Source organism: Balaenoptera borealis, assembly GCF_965194805.1.
Source record: "Balaenoptera borealis genome assembly, chromosome: 3".
NCBI lineage: Eukaryota > Metazoa > Chordata > Mammalia > Artiodactyla > Balaenopteridae > Balaenoptera > Balaenoptera borealis.
This window is the reverse complement of record NC_138866.1, coordinates 134,346,302-134,363,654: the sequence shown is the minus strand read 5'-3', so window position 1 is coordinate 134,363,654 and position 17,353 is coordinate 134,346,302. Positions and strand designations below refer to the sequence as shown.

The following is a 17,353-nucleotide window of genomic DNA, read 5'->3' as shown; positions in this document are numbered from 1 at the left end:
TTTTGGAGGTGGTATGAATTTGTGGTCCTGAGCCCTCCCTTGGAAAATCTACCTCTGCAAGAATTCCCTTTTTTTTTTTTTTTTCAATAAGAGAAAAAAGAAAAAAATATAGCTTCCCCTTTCTTGAACTGTGCGTCACTCGCCAAAGAATTCCACAGCGATAGCAACGCTATGAATAGGGCAGTCATAATGGGCTTCAGAACAGCCCAGAGCCCAACCACAGGAATCGTTCCTCTCATGGCTGAGCTAGAATTGTGCCTTTTATAAACCGAGTTGTGACAGGAACACTTATAATCTCTATTCTCCCCCTACCTTCTGAATTGGCCATTTATTATTTTGTTTTTATCCTCATGAAACGCTCCTTAAAAAAAAAACAAAAAAAAAAACCCCCGCTGGCTTCTGTTTATATTTGAGAAGGAAATGAAACCAAATATGCAAGAAGTCATGACAATTCCACCCCAGAGGGGGATGTGTCAAGCTACCCTTGCAAAGCCCTGTACTTGGGGTCTCTCCTTCAAAGGCAGAGGGCTTACTGTCCTTATCAAGTAGGGTTCCACTTTTCAGATCAAAGGTGGTGGCACTCTGGCTATAATTATTTATTGCTTTGGCAGAAACAAAAAATGAGTGGGTAAAAACACATTCTGAACCCAATGAGCTTCCCCAAATAGCTGTACTTGGAGGCTTCCTGTAAGGGGGATCTGGGCAGACATCAGCCTCAGCCACTGTAATGATAAGGAACCAAGGAGCTCAGTGATCCAAAAGTGGTTAGAAGTAAAATAAAAGTTTAATCTGGACTTGGAGAAATCTGTGGAAAAACAGACATTTCAGTGGGATTTCTGCATTGAATAAATGAGGCAGGAAAACTGAAAACTGGAGCAAGAGACCAAGGAAAGAATAACAAGGCCTTGCACATGGCAGAGAGGAAATGAGAGTGGGTGAGTCTGTCTTAGACCTGACCTCTTCTTGCTCCCAAGACGTGGGAGAGGACAGACAGGGGACCTAAACCATCCTTATCTGGTAGTCTGGGGATGGTTGAAGGTTTGGAAATGAAGCTGCTTCTCATCAAAACCTGCCACTGCGCTGCAAACACGGCAGCCCCTGCCAGCACTATCTTCCTTCCGATTAGGGGTCCGAGTGCGCCTGGGACGTCTAGAAGCCTCAAATGTCTTCCTGCATCAGACGAATGCCCAGGCAGAGCCACAAGGCTCTTTTGTGAGCCCCAGCCTCCAGCTGCCTGTCCCCTGTTTGGGAGCATGGGTCTCCTCTCTCCCTAGTCTGCAGGGAAAGCCGAGGGTGTGAAGGCTCCACCTCCCTGGAAATCTGCTGGTTAGGTGACAGGGTGGCTATAATCACACAGCTCCCAAAGGTGGTGGTCTTTGTAAAAAAGGAAAATGTCTGGGGGAACTCCCCGATGCTTTAAAATGAGCCCACGGCTGGGTGGGTAGGTATTCTCTGCTCTGGTTTAGAATGTCCCACGTCAGTTTGAAGGTGATGGGTCAGGTTGTTGGGTTAAAAGCTCCGGATCTGAGGCCATTATTCCCTGTGCTGCCTGGGCCTACCCCCGGCATAGTTATGCACGCTTGAGCTTGTAACAGAGTGTATATTTCAGAGGTTCTTCAGATCACAGGGAAGAAACCTAAGTCCTGGCACAGGAACCTCATTCTCCTGCAAAGTATTTTGCCTCCTGCAAAATACTTCAGAGGCTGTGTAAAAATCAGGCCCAGTTGCTTGAGTTCTTATTGAAGCATCCTCACTCAGCACTCGTGAAATCTTTCTGTCTTACTGGAAGCCAGCTGGTTATCTTCTGAGTCAGCTCCTCCGGAACTGGGCTCAGTTCCCTCCCTGCTCCTCATGCAGCAGCTTAGACGTGTCACGTAACCTGTAACCTCTCACCTTCTGCATGGGTGGTTTTGCATATTTAATGAGATGATATAAGCAGAGCTAACTTGAGCCTGGCACATGGTATGTTCCATAAATGGGACCATGTTGTCATCATTATAACACACTCTTTTTTCCTGAAGATGAACAGAATTTTAAGCATAAAAAACCCTGAACTAGGCCCTGGGAGATCCTTATGGACAATAAACAAACATAACAAATCCTATAGACCTGATACCCCACCTCGAATTTTATCAGCCACTGGAAATGCTTGTAATGTCCAGTGGGCAGAGTCTCTTGATTTGGGAGAAAACTCTGGGAAAGAAAATGTGACCTGTGCTTATTATCATCTTCCCCAAGTTGTAAACTGTCCTGGAGCAAAACAAATACAAACACATAGATACAATAAACAGGGTAGTGGTTACCAGAGGGGAAGGGGGCGTGGGGGGAGGGTAAAGAGAGTCAACTGTATGGTGATGGATGGAAACTTAACTGCTGGTGGGGAGCACACTGTAGTGTATACACAAGTGAAAAATATAGTGTTGTACACATGAAATTTACATAATGTTATAAACCAATGTTACCTAAGTTAAAATAAAAAAAAAACTTTCCCCAAACACTCCCGTCAAAGAGTAAGAGCCAACCCAAGATGAACCAAGAAAAGAAATGCAAGAAAGCGTCACCACTGGAAAGAGAAACAGCAGACACACAAACCCGCTGTCCTGCTCCTGCAGAGCCTCGCTCTCCTCAACGCTGGCCTGGGCCCGGCAGCACAGGGTATTAGATGGCAGGCTGCCAGCACACCCGCCTTGCTGTGAACAGAACGGGGGTAGGGGGCAGGCAGGAGGGATCTGGTCCACTGACTGCCTCACAGCTGCTTTTGGGAAATCTCACAGAGCTGGGTCATCCAAGTTCAACTCCCTGTGGGTCCACGGCTGAGCTGGGCAGGACTGGAGTGTCCTCTTGGGTGGATTGTGGGGGTGGGGATGCCCTTTGGGTTTTCCTAGGAGGTGTTTATGGTTTTGGGGAGTTGGGGAGGCGGGTAGGGAGGCCACTCTGAAAGGATGCGCCATATGCTTTTACCGTCAACCACCACTGCTGTCAGCAGGCCCTTCTTCTTGCTGCTCAGCCGGTCATGCATCTGGCACTGCTGGTCACGGAAGCTGGGCAGGCCCTTGGGGCAGGGCAAGTTCTCACAGACTGCGTGCTCCACGCTGGCGCCCAGGCAGTGCGTGCCTCCAGGCCCCGGGCTAGAAGGAAGAGGGCGGTCTGCGTTAACCAGACAGGCTGCGGAAATAGCAGGGGTGCTCAGGTTCGGCCTCTCTTTCTGGAGGGGGAAGGGGCAGGCGAAGTTTCCAAAGCAACCCCCCTCTCCTCTTACACACCATCTCTCAGCAATCCCAGGCCCACGATGACGACATGCTAAGTGAGCCATCAGAAAAATGCATCCAAGAACTCTAAATCAAGGTCATCTGGAATTAGAATACAGTGAGGATCAATCAGTTCACCAAGATCCACAAATTGTGTCTTTCATCTGAACTTAAAACTTGACCATCTGTAACACTGAAAACCCCAAGGGGAATTTTTGGTGTGTGTGGGTTTTTTGATTTTTTGTCTCCTACAAAATGAAGACCTTTAAATGGCTCCTAGCTATACTCCAGAGGTCACTAAGTTTTAGGATGGGCAAATAAATAGCTCTCATTTACTCTGTAATGAAAAGAATAAGAATGATTAATTCTCTTGTTCATGGGCTTCGGGTAGAGACAGCCGGATCCCAGTTTTGCACCCCTTACCAGGCAAGCGTGAGACCACACGTGCTCCATGCTGTGGTCTTGGGTCCTAGATGCTCTGTGCTTAGGCTGGGGCTTTAACCAGTGCAGGAGACCCAGTTGTGTTCTCTGGCCATGTCTGCACATGAGAGGGGCACTGAGGAGGAGCAGCAGGACCCTGACCCAGCTGGCTGAAGCTGTCTCTGCCCAGCTCTTCCACGAGGCCCTGGGTGTCCTCTTAGGACTCTGAGCTGGGCAACCTCAATGGTGCCCTTTACTTCCACGATGCCAAGAGCACCATGATGGAGTAAGATTGTCCCCCCCCCCGCCACCTCACCATTCCCCCAGCACTTTTTTATTGAAATTCAGCACAAATCACACCTGCTCCACTCAATGACTTTTCACAAACTATATACACCTGTTAGCAAGGTGACATTTTTTTGATACACTAACCATTTCATTTTGAATATTTCCTTTCCTCTCTTTGCCATTTCTTGTGTTCAGACAGTAAGACCACCCTATGATGATTGCCTTATGGAAGAGATATGACAGCAGAAGGTGGCAGAAGTCTTTAGGCTTTTGTGTCACAATAATCTATACCAGGAATCCACAAACTTTCTCTGCAAAGGGCCAGGCAGTCAATTTTTTTGGCTTTGTGGGCCACGCAGTCTCTGTTGCAACTACTCAATTCTGCCACTGCTGGACAAAACCCAACACAAGACAATGTGTAAACAAAAGGGTGTGGCTATGTGCCGATCAAACTTTATTTACAAAACCAGTGGTGGGCCAGATTTGACCCATGGGCCATAGCTTGCTGGCCCCTGGTCTACATAAATGTGTTCAAGGAAACATCTGGAGTAGGAGGAAGGGCATCGCTCATACCTCCATGCCCACCTCATACACCCCAGACAACACCTCTCCCACCTGGGAGTGGAGGCAGCCTTGAGAGATTACATACGCTAGTGGCTCCACAGAGGGTTCTGAGTTTTGATCTCAAAGTTAGGGAACAGCAAAACCTCTCTAAGGCTTATGACATCTGAGAAGAGAGGGATCCTTTGTTCGTTTGCCTGCCCATAGTACCAGGGAGGCAGCTAGAGCTCAGGGAAACGACTGCATGGCATGCTCAGATAGATGGAGCCTCAGACCACCTCCCCAGGAGCCCCAGGCCCAAGTGCCAAGTGTGGGTAGATGAATGTATTTCTGTGCCACAAACCATGGTGCAGAAGGAACAGAGAGGGGCTGGCCCTGATGAACCATGTGGACCAGCAGGAGGGACATCTTTTCTACAACAGGCGAGTTGCACATCCCATGGCTGGGACCAGAGAAGAAATGGGTGAGGCAGAGATGCTCTATGGTAAGAAGTTGTGGGTTGAATTATGTCCTTTCTAAAATTCATATGCTGAAGTCCTAACCTCTAGAGCATCAGACTGTGACCTTACTTGGAAATAGGACCACTACAGTAGGGTGAGCTCCTAATTCAGTATGAATGGTGTTATTATAAAAAGGGGAAATCTGGAGACAGACACCCCCAGGGAGAACGCCATGTGAAGATGAAGACAGAGATCAGGGTGATGATTCTACACTCTAAGGAATGCCAAAGATTGCCAGTAAACCACCAGATTCTCCCTTACAGCCCTCAGAAGGAGCCAACCCTTCCAAACCTTGATTTTGGACTTCTAGCCTCCAGAACTGGGAGAATAAATCTATTATTTATGCCACCCAGTTAGAGGGTTGTTAAGGCAGCCCTAGGAGATGAATACACCAGACATCACAATAACCAGATGCATCCTCAACCTAACTTAGACGCGGACTCAGGGAAAATGGGGCAAAAACTCCTGAAGTGATCAGGAATCCAACATGGACTAGAATGGAGTTCAAAAATACAAATTAGGTTGTTGCTAAAAAAATAAAGGAAGCTACGTTTCCTACACACCTTAGGGTGTGGACTGAGATTTGCACATGTCATGTAATTAACTTCCTGAATTGTCATCAAGCTTTGTTTTAGTTTCCTTTTTAATTTCCTCCATCAATTGAGTTTTCCAGATTTACGTCTGACTGACCCTCATATACCAACTACCTTTATGCCTCACAGCAGGTAGGTGGAGAGGAGATTAGATGTGACATAAGAGAACTCCTGGATACAGCAGAAAGTGGGCCTGGGAGGGGGCAGCCCATGCGATACCACATGTGCCTCAGGATGCTTCCCTCCTGAACTCTGTTTATCCTCTTTCTTCTCCACGTCCAATCTTCTCCCACAGGCAAGTCTCCTTTCAGCCCTCATCTGGCTCACTGCCCCATCTTCCCCACTCTCCGATCCCTAACTCTCTGCCCATCCTTAAGGATACCTCCATCCTGCAGCCTATTTTTCTTTCCTACCTGGAATCTCTCCTGACCCTGCTTGGGTCTCTGCTATGCTGCTTATCATCAACCTTGTGAAATAGTCAGCTGAGTTCCTGTTTTCCTCTTATTCCTCTGCATCCTCAAGCAGAGAATCCTACACAGGCTGGTCTTTAATAAACAGTAGTTAGACTGAACTGAACTATATTATCAGAATTTATCTTAAAAGGATCAGAAGACAAAGGGATGTCAGGGAAAATGGTGGAGTAGGAAGCACCAAGAATCTCTCCACCTGGACCAAAACTGTATTGGCAGAAACTGCCTGAAGTAACTATTTTGAAACTCTGGAGTCTATCCGAAAGCTTGCAGCGTCCAGGAGAAAGCTTGGCTGGTAAGCTGCGGCTAATTTTGGTCAATTTCAATCTTGAGTGTGGTAGTGGCTATCTGTACACCATGTCCTAGCCCCATGGCAGGTAGCTGTGCCTACATTCCTGGTGTGGCTTTCTGGAGCCAGGGTGGACAATAAAGACCTTGTCCTCCAAATATCAGAGTTCTGTGCTCTGATTGCTCAGTGCTGCTTTTGATTTCTGAGGTACGGGCATAGGGGCTGGCCACCACTGCTGCAATCCCTACCAGGTGCAACCCCTACCAGAGAATTTCAGTGAGCAATACATTTAAAAAAATTCTTTTTCTCCTTTTGGGAGCCAGATATTTAAGGATTAGGTTATTCAGAAGCAACTGCATAAATGGGAAAATTTAGAAAGCCACTAGGTTTGCCCAAGAAGAGATGAAGGCTCAGAAAAGGCCAGAGAAGACCTTACACTTCTTCAGTTTGATCCCCAGCACAGAGAAATTTTTCAGTAGCAAAGAAACGGTAAATGCGTGAAGAAGGAGGAGAAGCTGATTTCCAGAGGTACATTGTAAGATTCAAATGTCCAGTTTTCAACAAAACAATCACAAGGCATATAAAAAAACAGGAAAGTATGGCCCATTCAAAGGGACAAAATACACTGGTAGAAACTGAAGGAAGCCCAGAGGTTGGGCTTACTAGACAAAGACTATAAAACAACAGTCTTTAAGATGCTCCAAGTGCTAAAGGAAGACATAGACAAAGACAGGAAAATGATACATGAAAAAGTGAGAATATCAATAAAGAGATAGAAATTATAAAAAGGAAAAAAAACTCTGAAGTTGCAAAGTACAATAACTGAAATGAAAAATTTACCAGTTGAGTTCAAAAGCAGATTTGAGCAGGCAGAAACAAAAATCAGTAATATACATTTGTTCTATGAATTTGTCCTATGAATTGAAATATTGAGTCTGGGGAATGAAAAGAAAAAAGAATAAAGAAAAGTAAGCAGAGGGGATCTGTGGGAAACAAGTAAGGGGACTAAGATACACATTATCGGAGTCTCAGAAGGAGAAAAAAGGAGCAGAGAGATTATTTGAAGAAATAATGGCTTAAAACTTCCCGAATTTGAAGAAAGACATGAATCTACAATTCAAATAGGATAAATTCACTGAGATGCACTATAATTAAACTGTCAAAGGACAAAGAGAGAATCTTGAAAGCAGCAAGAGAGAAGCAACACATCACAGACAAGAGATCCTCAGTAAATTATAAGCCGATTTCTAATCAGAAACCCTGGAGGCCAGAAGTCAGTGGGTTGATACATTCAAAGTTCTCAAAGAAAAAAAAAAATGTATCAACTAAGAGTTCTATACCCAGCAAAACTGTCATTCAAAAGTGAGGGAGAAATTAAGATATTCCCAGATAAGCAAAAGTTGAGGAAGTTATTTACCATCAGACCTGCCCTACAAGAAATGCTTCAAGTTCAAATGAAAGGACACTAGATGGTAACTTGAAGCCATATGAAGAATTAAAGCTCTCCAGTCAAGCAGCCATGATGCTAAGCTTTATCAGAACCAGCTACTAGAGAGACCCTAGAGGAGGGACAGGCTTTGTCTCTGGTTCTGATATGTGACTTCTCCCTGTAGGCTCCTGTGGTGGCCTGTGATGCATGCCACCTCCCTCTAGGCAGGTTCTGAGGGCAGCTTCTAAGCACATCAACACTTTGGGAAAATTCTCAGCCTGGTCTCACATTTAGTTTCTCCTTTGGATGGTTTTCCCTGACACCACTAAGTGTGACTTTCCAGAGATTTCCACCAGTGCAGCACCTCTGCAAACGTCTCCCTCATCTAGTGGGCCCTGGTTGTACCCTCTCCAACAAGTCCAAGGAATTTCAGCCCTGGGTGTGTGTGTGAGGGGGGCACCCTCATCCATATTTGTTCCTTCCTTGGGTGTCCTGACTCAGACCTGAAGATAGGGGCTGCTTCCTATATCTGTTCTTCCTGTGTCTCTAGAGTTCTTTACATCTTAGCAGCTAATTCCCCAATACTACAATCACCTGTTATAGCTAATGCTTTTTTACATTAAACTTTCCCTGTTCAAAAAAAAGACCAAAAGAGTTTTTTCAGTTTTCCTTTGGGTCACTATTTTGAACAGCATGGAAAAAGGGAGAAGCAATCCACAAGCAGCATGATTTTCTACCCAAATCATCCCAGTTTCAATATGTTGATCTGTGGCAGGACCCTGCACTCAGCCCACTCACTCTTTAAGACGGTGTCAACAACACAGGCCATCTGAGTGTTACCGTGATACCAGTGAGGGCCTCCTGGGTATACACTGGTGCTGAGACCACAGAAAGAGGCCCCCTATACATGCCATAAAGAAGACGGAAGAGAATCTTTGCAGGGGGAAGGCATGTCTGAAGGGAAGGTCCACAAGTAGCTTATGAACAAAAGTTCTGGGGGAAGACTTGGAGGAGGGGCCAGCTTTACCAAGGAACCCACGCCAGGTGAGTGGACCAAGCTTGAGTTGTATGGACAGAGGGCCTTCAGGAGATGCTGTGTTGGGGCTGCAAACACAGGCAGGAGAGATCACCCTCCCAAAATCTGAGGAGCAGAGGGCTGGGGTTCTCACTTACCCTGAGTTATACAGTGTGGATAAAATACAAAGCACCTAGGAAGGCTAAAATAACAGAAACCAAGCTTGACATGGCTAAAATGAAGGATGGTTACCATAATAGGATTTGTGGTAGAATAGAGTCGTCTGTTTCTGAGAGCTAGAAGTAGGTCTGTGACCAACGCTCAGCCTTTCCCACAATGGCTGGAAGGGCTCCAAGGCTCCATGAAGACCCTTGGAAATGCAAGGGGAGGTGGCAGCACATTGAAATCTCATCCTTGAGGACACAGGTAAGAACAGAGGCACTTTCACATTAACAGTGATCATATGCTAATATGCCCAGAGGGCTTACACTCTGCCTGCTCTCCATAACCGTTACCTCATTAAGTCGGCACAAAGAATCAGAAGGGGGATCCTCACTGCATCCTTCAGATGAGGAAACCGAAGCTCCAATATATTAAATGACCACACAGTGGGGAAGTAAGTGGTGGAGATAAGAAAGTGTGACTCACAAGTGCTCCTGGTTGCAGCAGGAGCAGGTTAGGGATGGGGGCTACTCACTGGCTACTGTGAGGTGAGGAATGCCAGCCTCACCCACTGAGACAGGCATGGGGGGTGTGATGGATTTTCAAGATGCTTCTCCAATATCAATCCCCAATTTCTATTTGTACTCTATCAGGACTTTCTTAATATGAACAAAGTACAGTTAGGGGAACCACTGTCAGAAACCACCCACGCCGGTCAGGCACCATAGTAACCACCTGCATGAGTTATCTTATAACACGAGGTCCTGGTAAGGGATGCAGAACTAACAAGCTACCACCATCCAGAAGAATTCGGGAAAGGTCAAAAGGAGAGAGGAGATGCCATTCCATATGTCCTGCCAACCCCCCAGAATCCTTTTCGCTGGAATCCATCTTGGTTGAGCAATGCGCGTGCCACCAGGAAAGACCCTGAGTCAGAATGATTGGCCAGAGACAACCCGGAAACTAATCCCATCACCCTAAAACCCAAGACTGAGAGCCACGTGGCAGAGCAGTCCTCCTGGGTTCTCTTACCCTGCTGCTCTCCGCCTGGGCACCCCTTCCCAATAAAGTCTCTTGCTTTGTCAACACGTGTGATTCCTCGGACAATTCATTTCCAAGTGTTAGACAAGAGCCCACTCTTGGGCCCTGGAAGGGGTCCCCCTTCTTGCAACAGTAGGAGTTTAGACATAAACCCAAATGACTGGAACAGGCAGGTCACAGGAAAGAATATCCAAGTGGCAACTACAGACACAATCAGATGCTCAGCCTCACTGCTTATGAAAGAAACGCACAGGACAACCTCACCGAGATACCACTACACACCCACCAGAACGGTCAGAGTGGAAAAGACATACAGCACCGAGCACTGGGGAGGCTGGGGGCAGGTGGAAGTTTACTGCTGCTCAGGGCAAGGGGATGGCATGGCCACTCTGCAAACCAGGCCCTCACCCAGTCACACACGCATCAGGAGCCAACACGCACCTGCATGCATGCCCAGCACGTGCGCTCCACCGTGATGAGCAGTGCTGTGCTGGGAGCCATATACTCAAGGGCAGGTGCCCTTTCCGCACATTACACCATCAGACAGGTTTTTAAAACAAGGAAAAGCATAAGGTAGAGAGGCTTGGGGGAGAACCCGGAAAGCAGAGAGAAAGTTTGGAGAGAAAGCCGAGTCCCTCTGAGCTCCTGTGGGGTAGCACCGGCTCCTGCTAGGTGGGTCCCAAGGGCCCCAGGCAGACCCAGCACAGAGCAGGGAAGCACGAAGGTCTGCTCAGATGATCAGCATCACAGACAGCAGGTCTGCCCTTTCCCTGGATGACAGGCAGCATTCAGGTGGAACGAAGAGCAAGAGGCAGCTGAGCGGCAGCGCTTTTGGGTTTTTTGCTCTGCTCTATTGAATGAAGGTAGATCAGAAGATAAAGCCACCACAGTGGTTAAGACCCGCTCACCACCCAGAGACAGGGTGACTTCAGTGGTTCTGCCTCCTGTTCCTGCACCAAGAGCTCCGAGGAGCAAGCAGGGCACAGCCGCGGGATCAAAGTGCTGCAGGGCTACTAATGCCCCCACAGGGCAGCCGCCATCCTAGTGTTAAGGCCTCCTCTGAAAAGTACCAAGTAACACATGGAACTTAGGCTCAAGTGCAGAAAATTGTGATTTTTAAAAACTATCCCTGTGAGTACCAGATACGTTAAAAGCACACGTATGGGGGTTTCACTGTGGAAGCAAAAAGCCATTACAGGAACATAACTTCACTCCCCAAGGTCTTAGGAGGAGGTGGGCTGCTTTCCTTCCTGATGCTCAGGGTGTGGACGCTGTGTGGTGACCCTAACGCACTCCTGCTTCTAAGATCCACTCACCTCCCCATCCTTCCTGTGCAGAGCTGGCTTTTCACACAAGATCAATGGAGCCTTTTCTCCCCACCCTAATCCCCAGCCATCCCCCAAACACAAGCCTCCTGATGGGGTACCAGAATTCACATTAGAGATGAACTCTCTGCCTTGCAGTCTTTTGGCAAAAACTCCCACCGACAGCGACACAAATTATGTCAGGAAAGGACAAGCTTAGGAAGCTGGATTAAAAACACGGATGGTCCTCAAAGCCTTGATGTTAGTTGGCAAGAAATAAAAATTCCAATAGCTGTAAAGACCAAGACTAGAGAAAAAAATGGGGGGACTCTTTTGCCAGTATTTTGGACAGTGAAGAAACCAGCTGCAGGAGATGGGAAAGGTGCCAGGAATATAATGTGAAGGGGGTGGGGAGAGGGTGGTGGGAGAGTTCCAAGTAGGAGATGTACATAGCAGTGAGATTTGGACATCCTTGGGAAATCTCAAGGCAGCGAGCCTGGTGATTTAAGGAGTGAGCCGGGAGAGGACGTTGTTTTGGTCAGAGCTTGGCTTGGGGCCTCCATCAGCTGTGCTTTGTAACAATCACCACCTCAGGCCACTCTGCAAAAGCAGGCTGACAGCTACTGCCTGGACTTCAGCAAACCCTCCCTGCTCCTGCATCTCCCTGGGAAGGAACAGGACTGCTGCAAAGCTGCTCCCTAAGGCCAGCCCCTTCTCCTCCCGTTCACCTGGGTGGTTCCATGAAGGTGAGAAACCTTGTAGAAAACTACAGGGGGAAAAGAGTCTGTTGCTTCAGAACAGGAAATGGAGCTACACTGTTATTGCAAAAGACTGGACCGACTACCAAGGCGTAACTATTATAGGAGCAAAAACATATTGTTTCTCTCACTTGGAATAAACAAAGCCAGATTATGTTTGGAGCTTGCTCTTGAGATGGCTCTGAGCACCTCTAGCTGTGAGCACAGCCTCACTGGGGCAGGGAAGGCACAGGTGAAGATGGCCCTCATGCCCAGGGGCACCTGGACCCCATTCCTGGCTGTTCACAGCTTGTGGGCCTCAGCGAGGCTAGATGGTACAAGGGAAGGGGCCTACCTGGTGACCCACCTCCTTGGCATAATAATTCACAATAACCTTTGGGTTTTTTAAGGAAAGACAATATTAGATGTGTGTTTTGCAGCACTGGAAGATCAGAAAGTTCGCTTCTTTCTCAGCAAGCATGTGTCTAGACGGTCAGGTGGTCAAGTACACATTACAGAGGGCTGGTCTGCTGTGGGCATGGAAGGAGGATGGGGCCCAACAGCTCAAAGGTCAGTGGGGGAGGACACAGTGAAAACAAGTGAGCAGATGCATATGAGTAATTATAAATCATTATAATACCTGTAACATTAGGAAAGGGTGCAGAGAGAGAGTGTAGAGCAGGCACCCGCCTCAGGCAGGGTGGTCAGGGGAGGAGGCCTGTCTGAAGAGAAGACACAAAGAGGGCAAAGGAAGCCGGGAAGAGGGAAAGGAGCACCGACCCAGGTCCGGAGGTTGGGGCGTTGTGTCTGACAACAGAAAGGAGGTGCAGTAGGTTGAATAGGGTGGTGACTTCCCCTGCAAAGACAAACCCACCCAGAACCTGCAAATGTGACCTTAACTGGGAAAAGGGTCTTGCTAGATATCATCAGGATCTCATAATTATGAGATGAGATCATCCTGGATTAGGGTGGCCCCTAAACCCAATGGCCAGTGTCCTGAGAAGAGAAGAGGTGGTGAGGAGAAGCACAGAGAAGACGTCCACATGAAGGCAGGGGCAGAGGCTAGAGTGGTAAGTCTATAGGGCAGAGAAGGCCGGCAGCCACCAAGGGCAAGGGGACAGGCGAGCAATGGATTCTCCTTCAGAGTTTCAGGAAGGAATCAATCCTGCTGACACCTTGACTTCAAACTCCTGGTTTCCAGAACTGTGAGAGGATAAATTTATATTGCTTTAAGACACCAAGGGACTTCCCTGGTGGTGCAGTGGTTAAGAATCCGCCTGCCAGTGCAGGGGACACAGGTTCAATCCCTGGTCTGGGAAGATCCCACATGCCGCGGAGCAACTAAGCCCGTGCGCCACACCACTGAGCCTGCTCTCTACAGCCCGCGTGCCACAACTACTGAAGCCCATGAGCCTAGAGCCCGTGCTCTGCAACAAGAGAAGCCACCACAATGAGAAGCCAGTGCACCGCAACGAAGGGTAGCCCCCACTCACCGCAACTAGAGAAAGCCTGCGCACAGCAATGAAGACACAACACAGCCAAAAGTAAATAAATAAAAAATAAAATAAATTAAAAAAAAAAAAGACACCAAGTGCTGGTAATTTATTATGGCAGCCACAGGAAACTAATACAGGGGCCATGGTGAAGATCATGGATTTCATTCTAAGTGCAGCAGGGAGTGACCAAAAGGGCTGAAGCAGGAAGAGGTATAATTGGCTTTACTGGTAAGTGGATGTCTCTGGCTTTCTGTGGAGAATGAATTTGGGGGCCGGGGGGATCATGTGGGAAGCAGGGAGGCTGATGCCAATCGTCCAAAAGGACACTGGAGCCTCGCTGCTGGGTCCAAACCTGACCCGCCGTTGCCCAGCTGTGTGACCTGCAGCAAGTTACCTAACCTCCATATGATTCAGTTTTTAACATGTGCAAAGGGGACAAAAAAGACACCTCTCCCTTACGACAAATTTAGGTGATTTACTATGTGCAAATGTCTAGAAGGGAACCTGGCACCTGGACAGGGCCCTGCGTGCCCTGTTCTTATCATTATCAGACATGGAGGAGGAAGAGAGGGGACAAGGGGACATGCATGCACTCAGGGGCTTTGAACTCGACCTATGCAACAGCTGGTGGTGCTATTTACTGAGGGGGACATGGGCTGGGAGGGGAGTTTGGGGGAGGAGAGATCGCAGCTTAGGAACCGTCAGGTTTGAGGTGTCCAGGAGAAAACCAAGGGCAGTTGGTGGGACTATGCCCCTATAGGGGGGCGGGGACTTTATCCGGTTTTGCTTATCGTAAGCATACACCGAGCAGGGTCCCTGGCCCTGAGTTAGGGCCCTGTGCAGGTTTACTGAAGGCCCCATGTTGGAGAGGCATCTCCGAGGAGGGTGTTCTCTATCGGGTCCTTCTCCAGTTGCCCTGCCCCATGGGGTGTTGCTGGAAGACTTCCCTCCTGGGGATGTGTCAGAGCCCACAACCGCCTGATGTGCTGAGACCCACAAAACCCCTCAGCTGTCTACGTGTGGTAGTCCTACAGATTCCCCATTCCTCAATGATAAGATGTAGGAAAGGGACAAGGAGAGATGAAGTTCATGACTGCCAGTCGGGGGCCACCTGATAAAGTAGAGGAATGGAAGAAGGTTTTTAAAACAACTTTGGGATTTCCAGAACAGCCTCTTTATGGGGCCAATGGGCCTGGAGGGGTGGGGTGAGGACACAGCACGGGAAATCCCACGGCAGTTCAGGCCAGGGTGGGGGGTATGTTCACTCAGCCCTCTGAACTCAGGGGTCTTTAGGAGCCTCCCATCACAAAATGCCCCTGTGCCCAGAACAGAGGAAGCAGCTGGGGTGGGGACAATGGGCACAGCTGAAGCATGGCTGGGGGGGTAGGGGTGGGTGCGCCTTAGCCGACGTCATCTTCACAAAACACAAAATCAGGTCCCATGAAAGTTGTGCCTACCACATTTGCTCAGCATTGATAACATCTTATTCTTGCAAGGGTGCCTTCACCTAAACACAATCCTATTGTTGACCATCTTGGGACACAGAGTCCTTCCAGAGGTATTTAAAGGGTCAGATATTCCCCTACTGGGTGTCACCTGACCTGGGATGATGTACGTAATGTGCCAAAGGAGAGCAGTCCTTGGCCAGAGCACCTGAGCTCCAACCACAAACATGGAGCACCCATGACAGCCACAGCCTTTGCGAATTGTGCTCTGCACTTAACAAATCCTTTCTCCTCTGAGCCTCAAAACAGTGCTGCGAGGTAGGAGGTAGGGCATGTGGTCTTGCTCCTGTTCTTCTCCTGGTGCTAATATCAAGAGGGGCCGTGTAGTGAATACAGATCATGTACTTTACATGCATTCCCATGGATTTTTCCAATTTTTAGATGGATAGGAAGGTAACAGCTGCCTGTTGCTATAAAAAGTGGCCCTGGGATTTGAAGCCTTGTCTGTTCTGGCTTTGAAGCCTGGCTCTTCCTACTATACCATGCCAGCTCCCTGTAACGGAGGAAGCTGAGGCCCAGAGAGGGAAGGGTCTTCCTTGAGGTCACATGACCAATAACCAACCAAACCAGGCCCAAATCTCCATATCATGATTCCAAACCCAGAGCTCTCTTCTTTGGGCGAGAGGTGGAACTATTTTAACATCATCACAGAGAAATGGAAAAACTGACGCCACTATTAACCTCTCACCACTTAGCTAAATAGGTTTTCTAATCATCTAATCATCTACCCATCTATGATGGCAAATTTTTTTTTTCCTTTTATTTATTTATTTATTTATTTATTTATTTATTTATTTATTTATTTATTTATGGCTGTCTTGGGTCTTCGTTTCTACGCGAGGGCTTTCTCCAGTTGCGGCGAGCAAGGGCCACTCTTCATCGCGGTGCGCGGGCCTCTCATTATCGCGGCCTCTCTTGCTGCAGAGCACAGGCTCCAGACGCGCGGGCTCAGTAACTGTGGCTCACGGGCCTAGTTGCTCCACGGCATGTGGGATCTTCCCAGACCAGGGCTCGAACCCGTGTCCCCTGCATTGGCAGGCAGATTCTCAACCACTGCGCCACCAGGGAAGCCCCTATGATGGCAAATTTTATGTACCAACTTGACTGGCCATGGGATGCCGAGACTAAAAATTCTTCCTGGGGGTGTTTGTGAGGGTATTCCCAGATGAGATTAGCATTTGGATTGGTGGACTCCTAGAGCAGTTGCCCTCCCCAGTGTGGGTGGGCATCACCCAATCCACTGAGGGCCTGATTAGAACAAAAGGCAGAAGGAGGCCTCACTGTTTGGGCTGTGATGTCTCCTCTCATCTTCTCCTGCCCTTGGACTGGGATTTACATCACGGGCTCCCCTGGTCCTCAGGCCTTCAGACTCAGACTGAATTACACCTGGGCCTTCAGCTTGCAGGTGGCAGATCATGGAACTTCTCAGCCTCCATAACCATGTGAGCTGATAATAAATCATACGTATATGGCTACTGGTTCTGCCTCTCGGGAAAATCCTAATATACCACCTATGCTTTTAATTAAGAATTCACTTCTAAAAGATTAAATACCTACCTACTATCTGTCAGGCACTCTGCTGGGTTCTGGAGGGAAAAGTTTTAATAAGACAATACATAATGCCAATGCTTACAGCACTACCAGAAAATACAGTGTTCTTGACATTGACTAAACTGTGAGCGTAAGTTTTCCTTTAATCTGGAGGTTCTCAACCTTGGCTGGTCATTGGAGTCACCAGAGAGATTCGGCACATCTGATTCCTGGGCCCCACCTGCAGAGTTTGTGATTTAATTGGTCTGGGATATACCTTGGGCATTAGAATTTTTAAATACAGGAGAGGTTTGCTAATTATTCATCAATACGATTTAATTGTAGATATAAACCATTTCCTTTTAGTCATGATTTATAACTTGCTCATTTTCAAAAATTAATGTGATGTAGCTGATGGCACACAAGATGTAAAACAGATTATTTAAAGAAACATTAAAAATGGGAAATTTCAAGAGAAAAGGAGAAAAAATAAACCTGTGATAGAGGAATTATTACAGTTAAGCATAAGATCTAGCCCTGAGTTTTTTGGAGCAAACGTGTAGAGGTGAACAAGGATTATGGCGTCATCATAGTCAATAAAAGGAAGCCTATGAGGAAACAAAACTAAAAAACTATTTTCTGTCAAACAGTTCTAACAGGACAGGTGAAAGATATTTGGATACAAAAGAGTGGAACCCACAAATGCTTTGTAACTTATCAACAGCCAGGCTGCTCCCAGATTAGCTCATAGCCAATTTGAAGGTC

General features: G+C 47.7%; 1 protein-coding gene across 15 annotated transcripts in view; it reads right to left on the bottom strand.

Annotated features, from left to right (window-relative positions):
• Positions 1-17,353, bottom strand: part of ADAMTS17 (ADAM metallopeptidase with thrombospondin type 1 motif 17) — a 354,337-nt gene that overhangs the window by 134,285 nt on the left and 202,699 nt on the right. For all 15 annotated transcript variants that reach the window (XM_082385141.1, XM_082385142.1, XM_082385143.1 and 12 more), the window contains one exon: positions 2,962-3,128. In XM_082385141.1, coding sequence (XP_082241267.1) covers positions 2,962-3,128 — 167 coding nt within the window. The remainder of the gene's footprint in view (positions 1-2,961; positions 3,129-17,353) is intronic.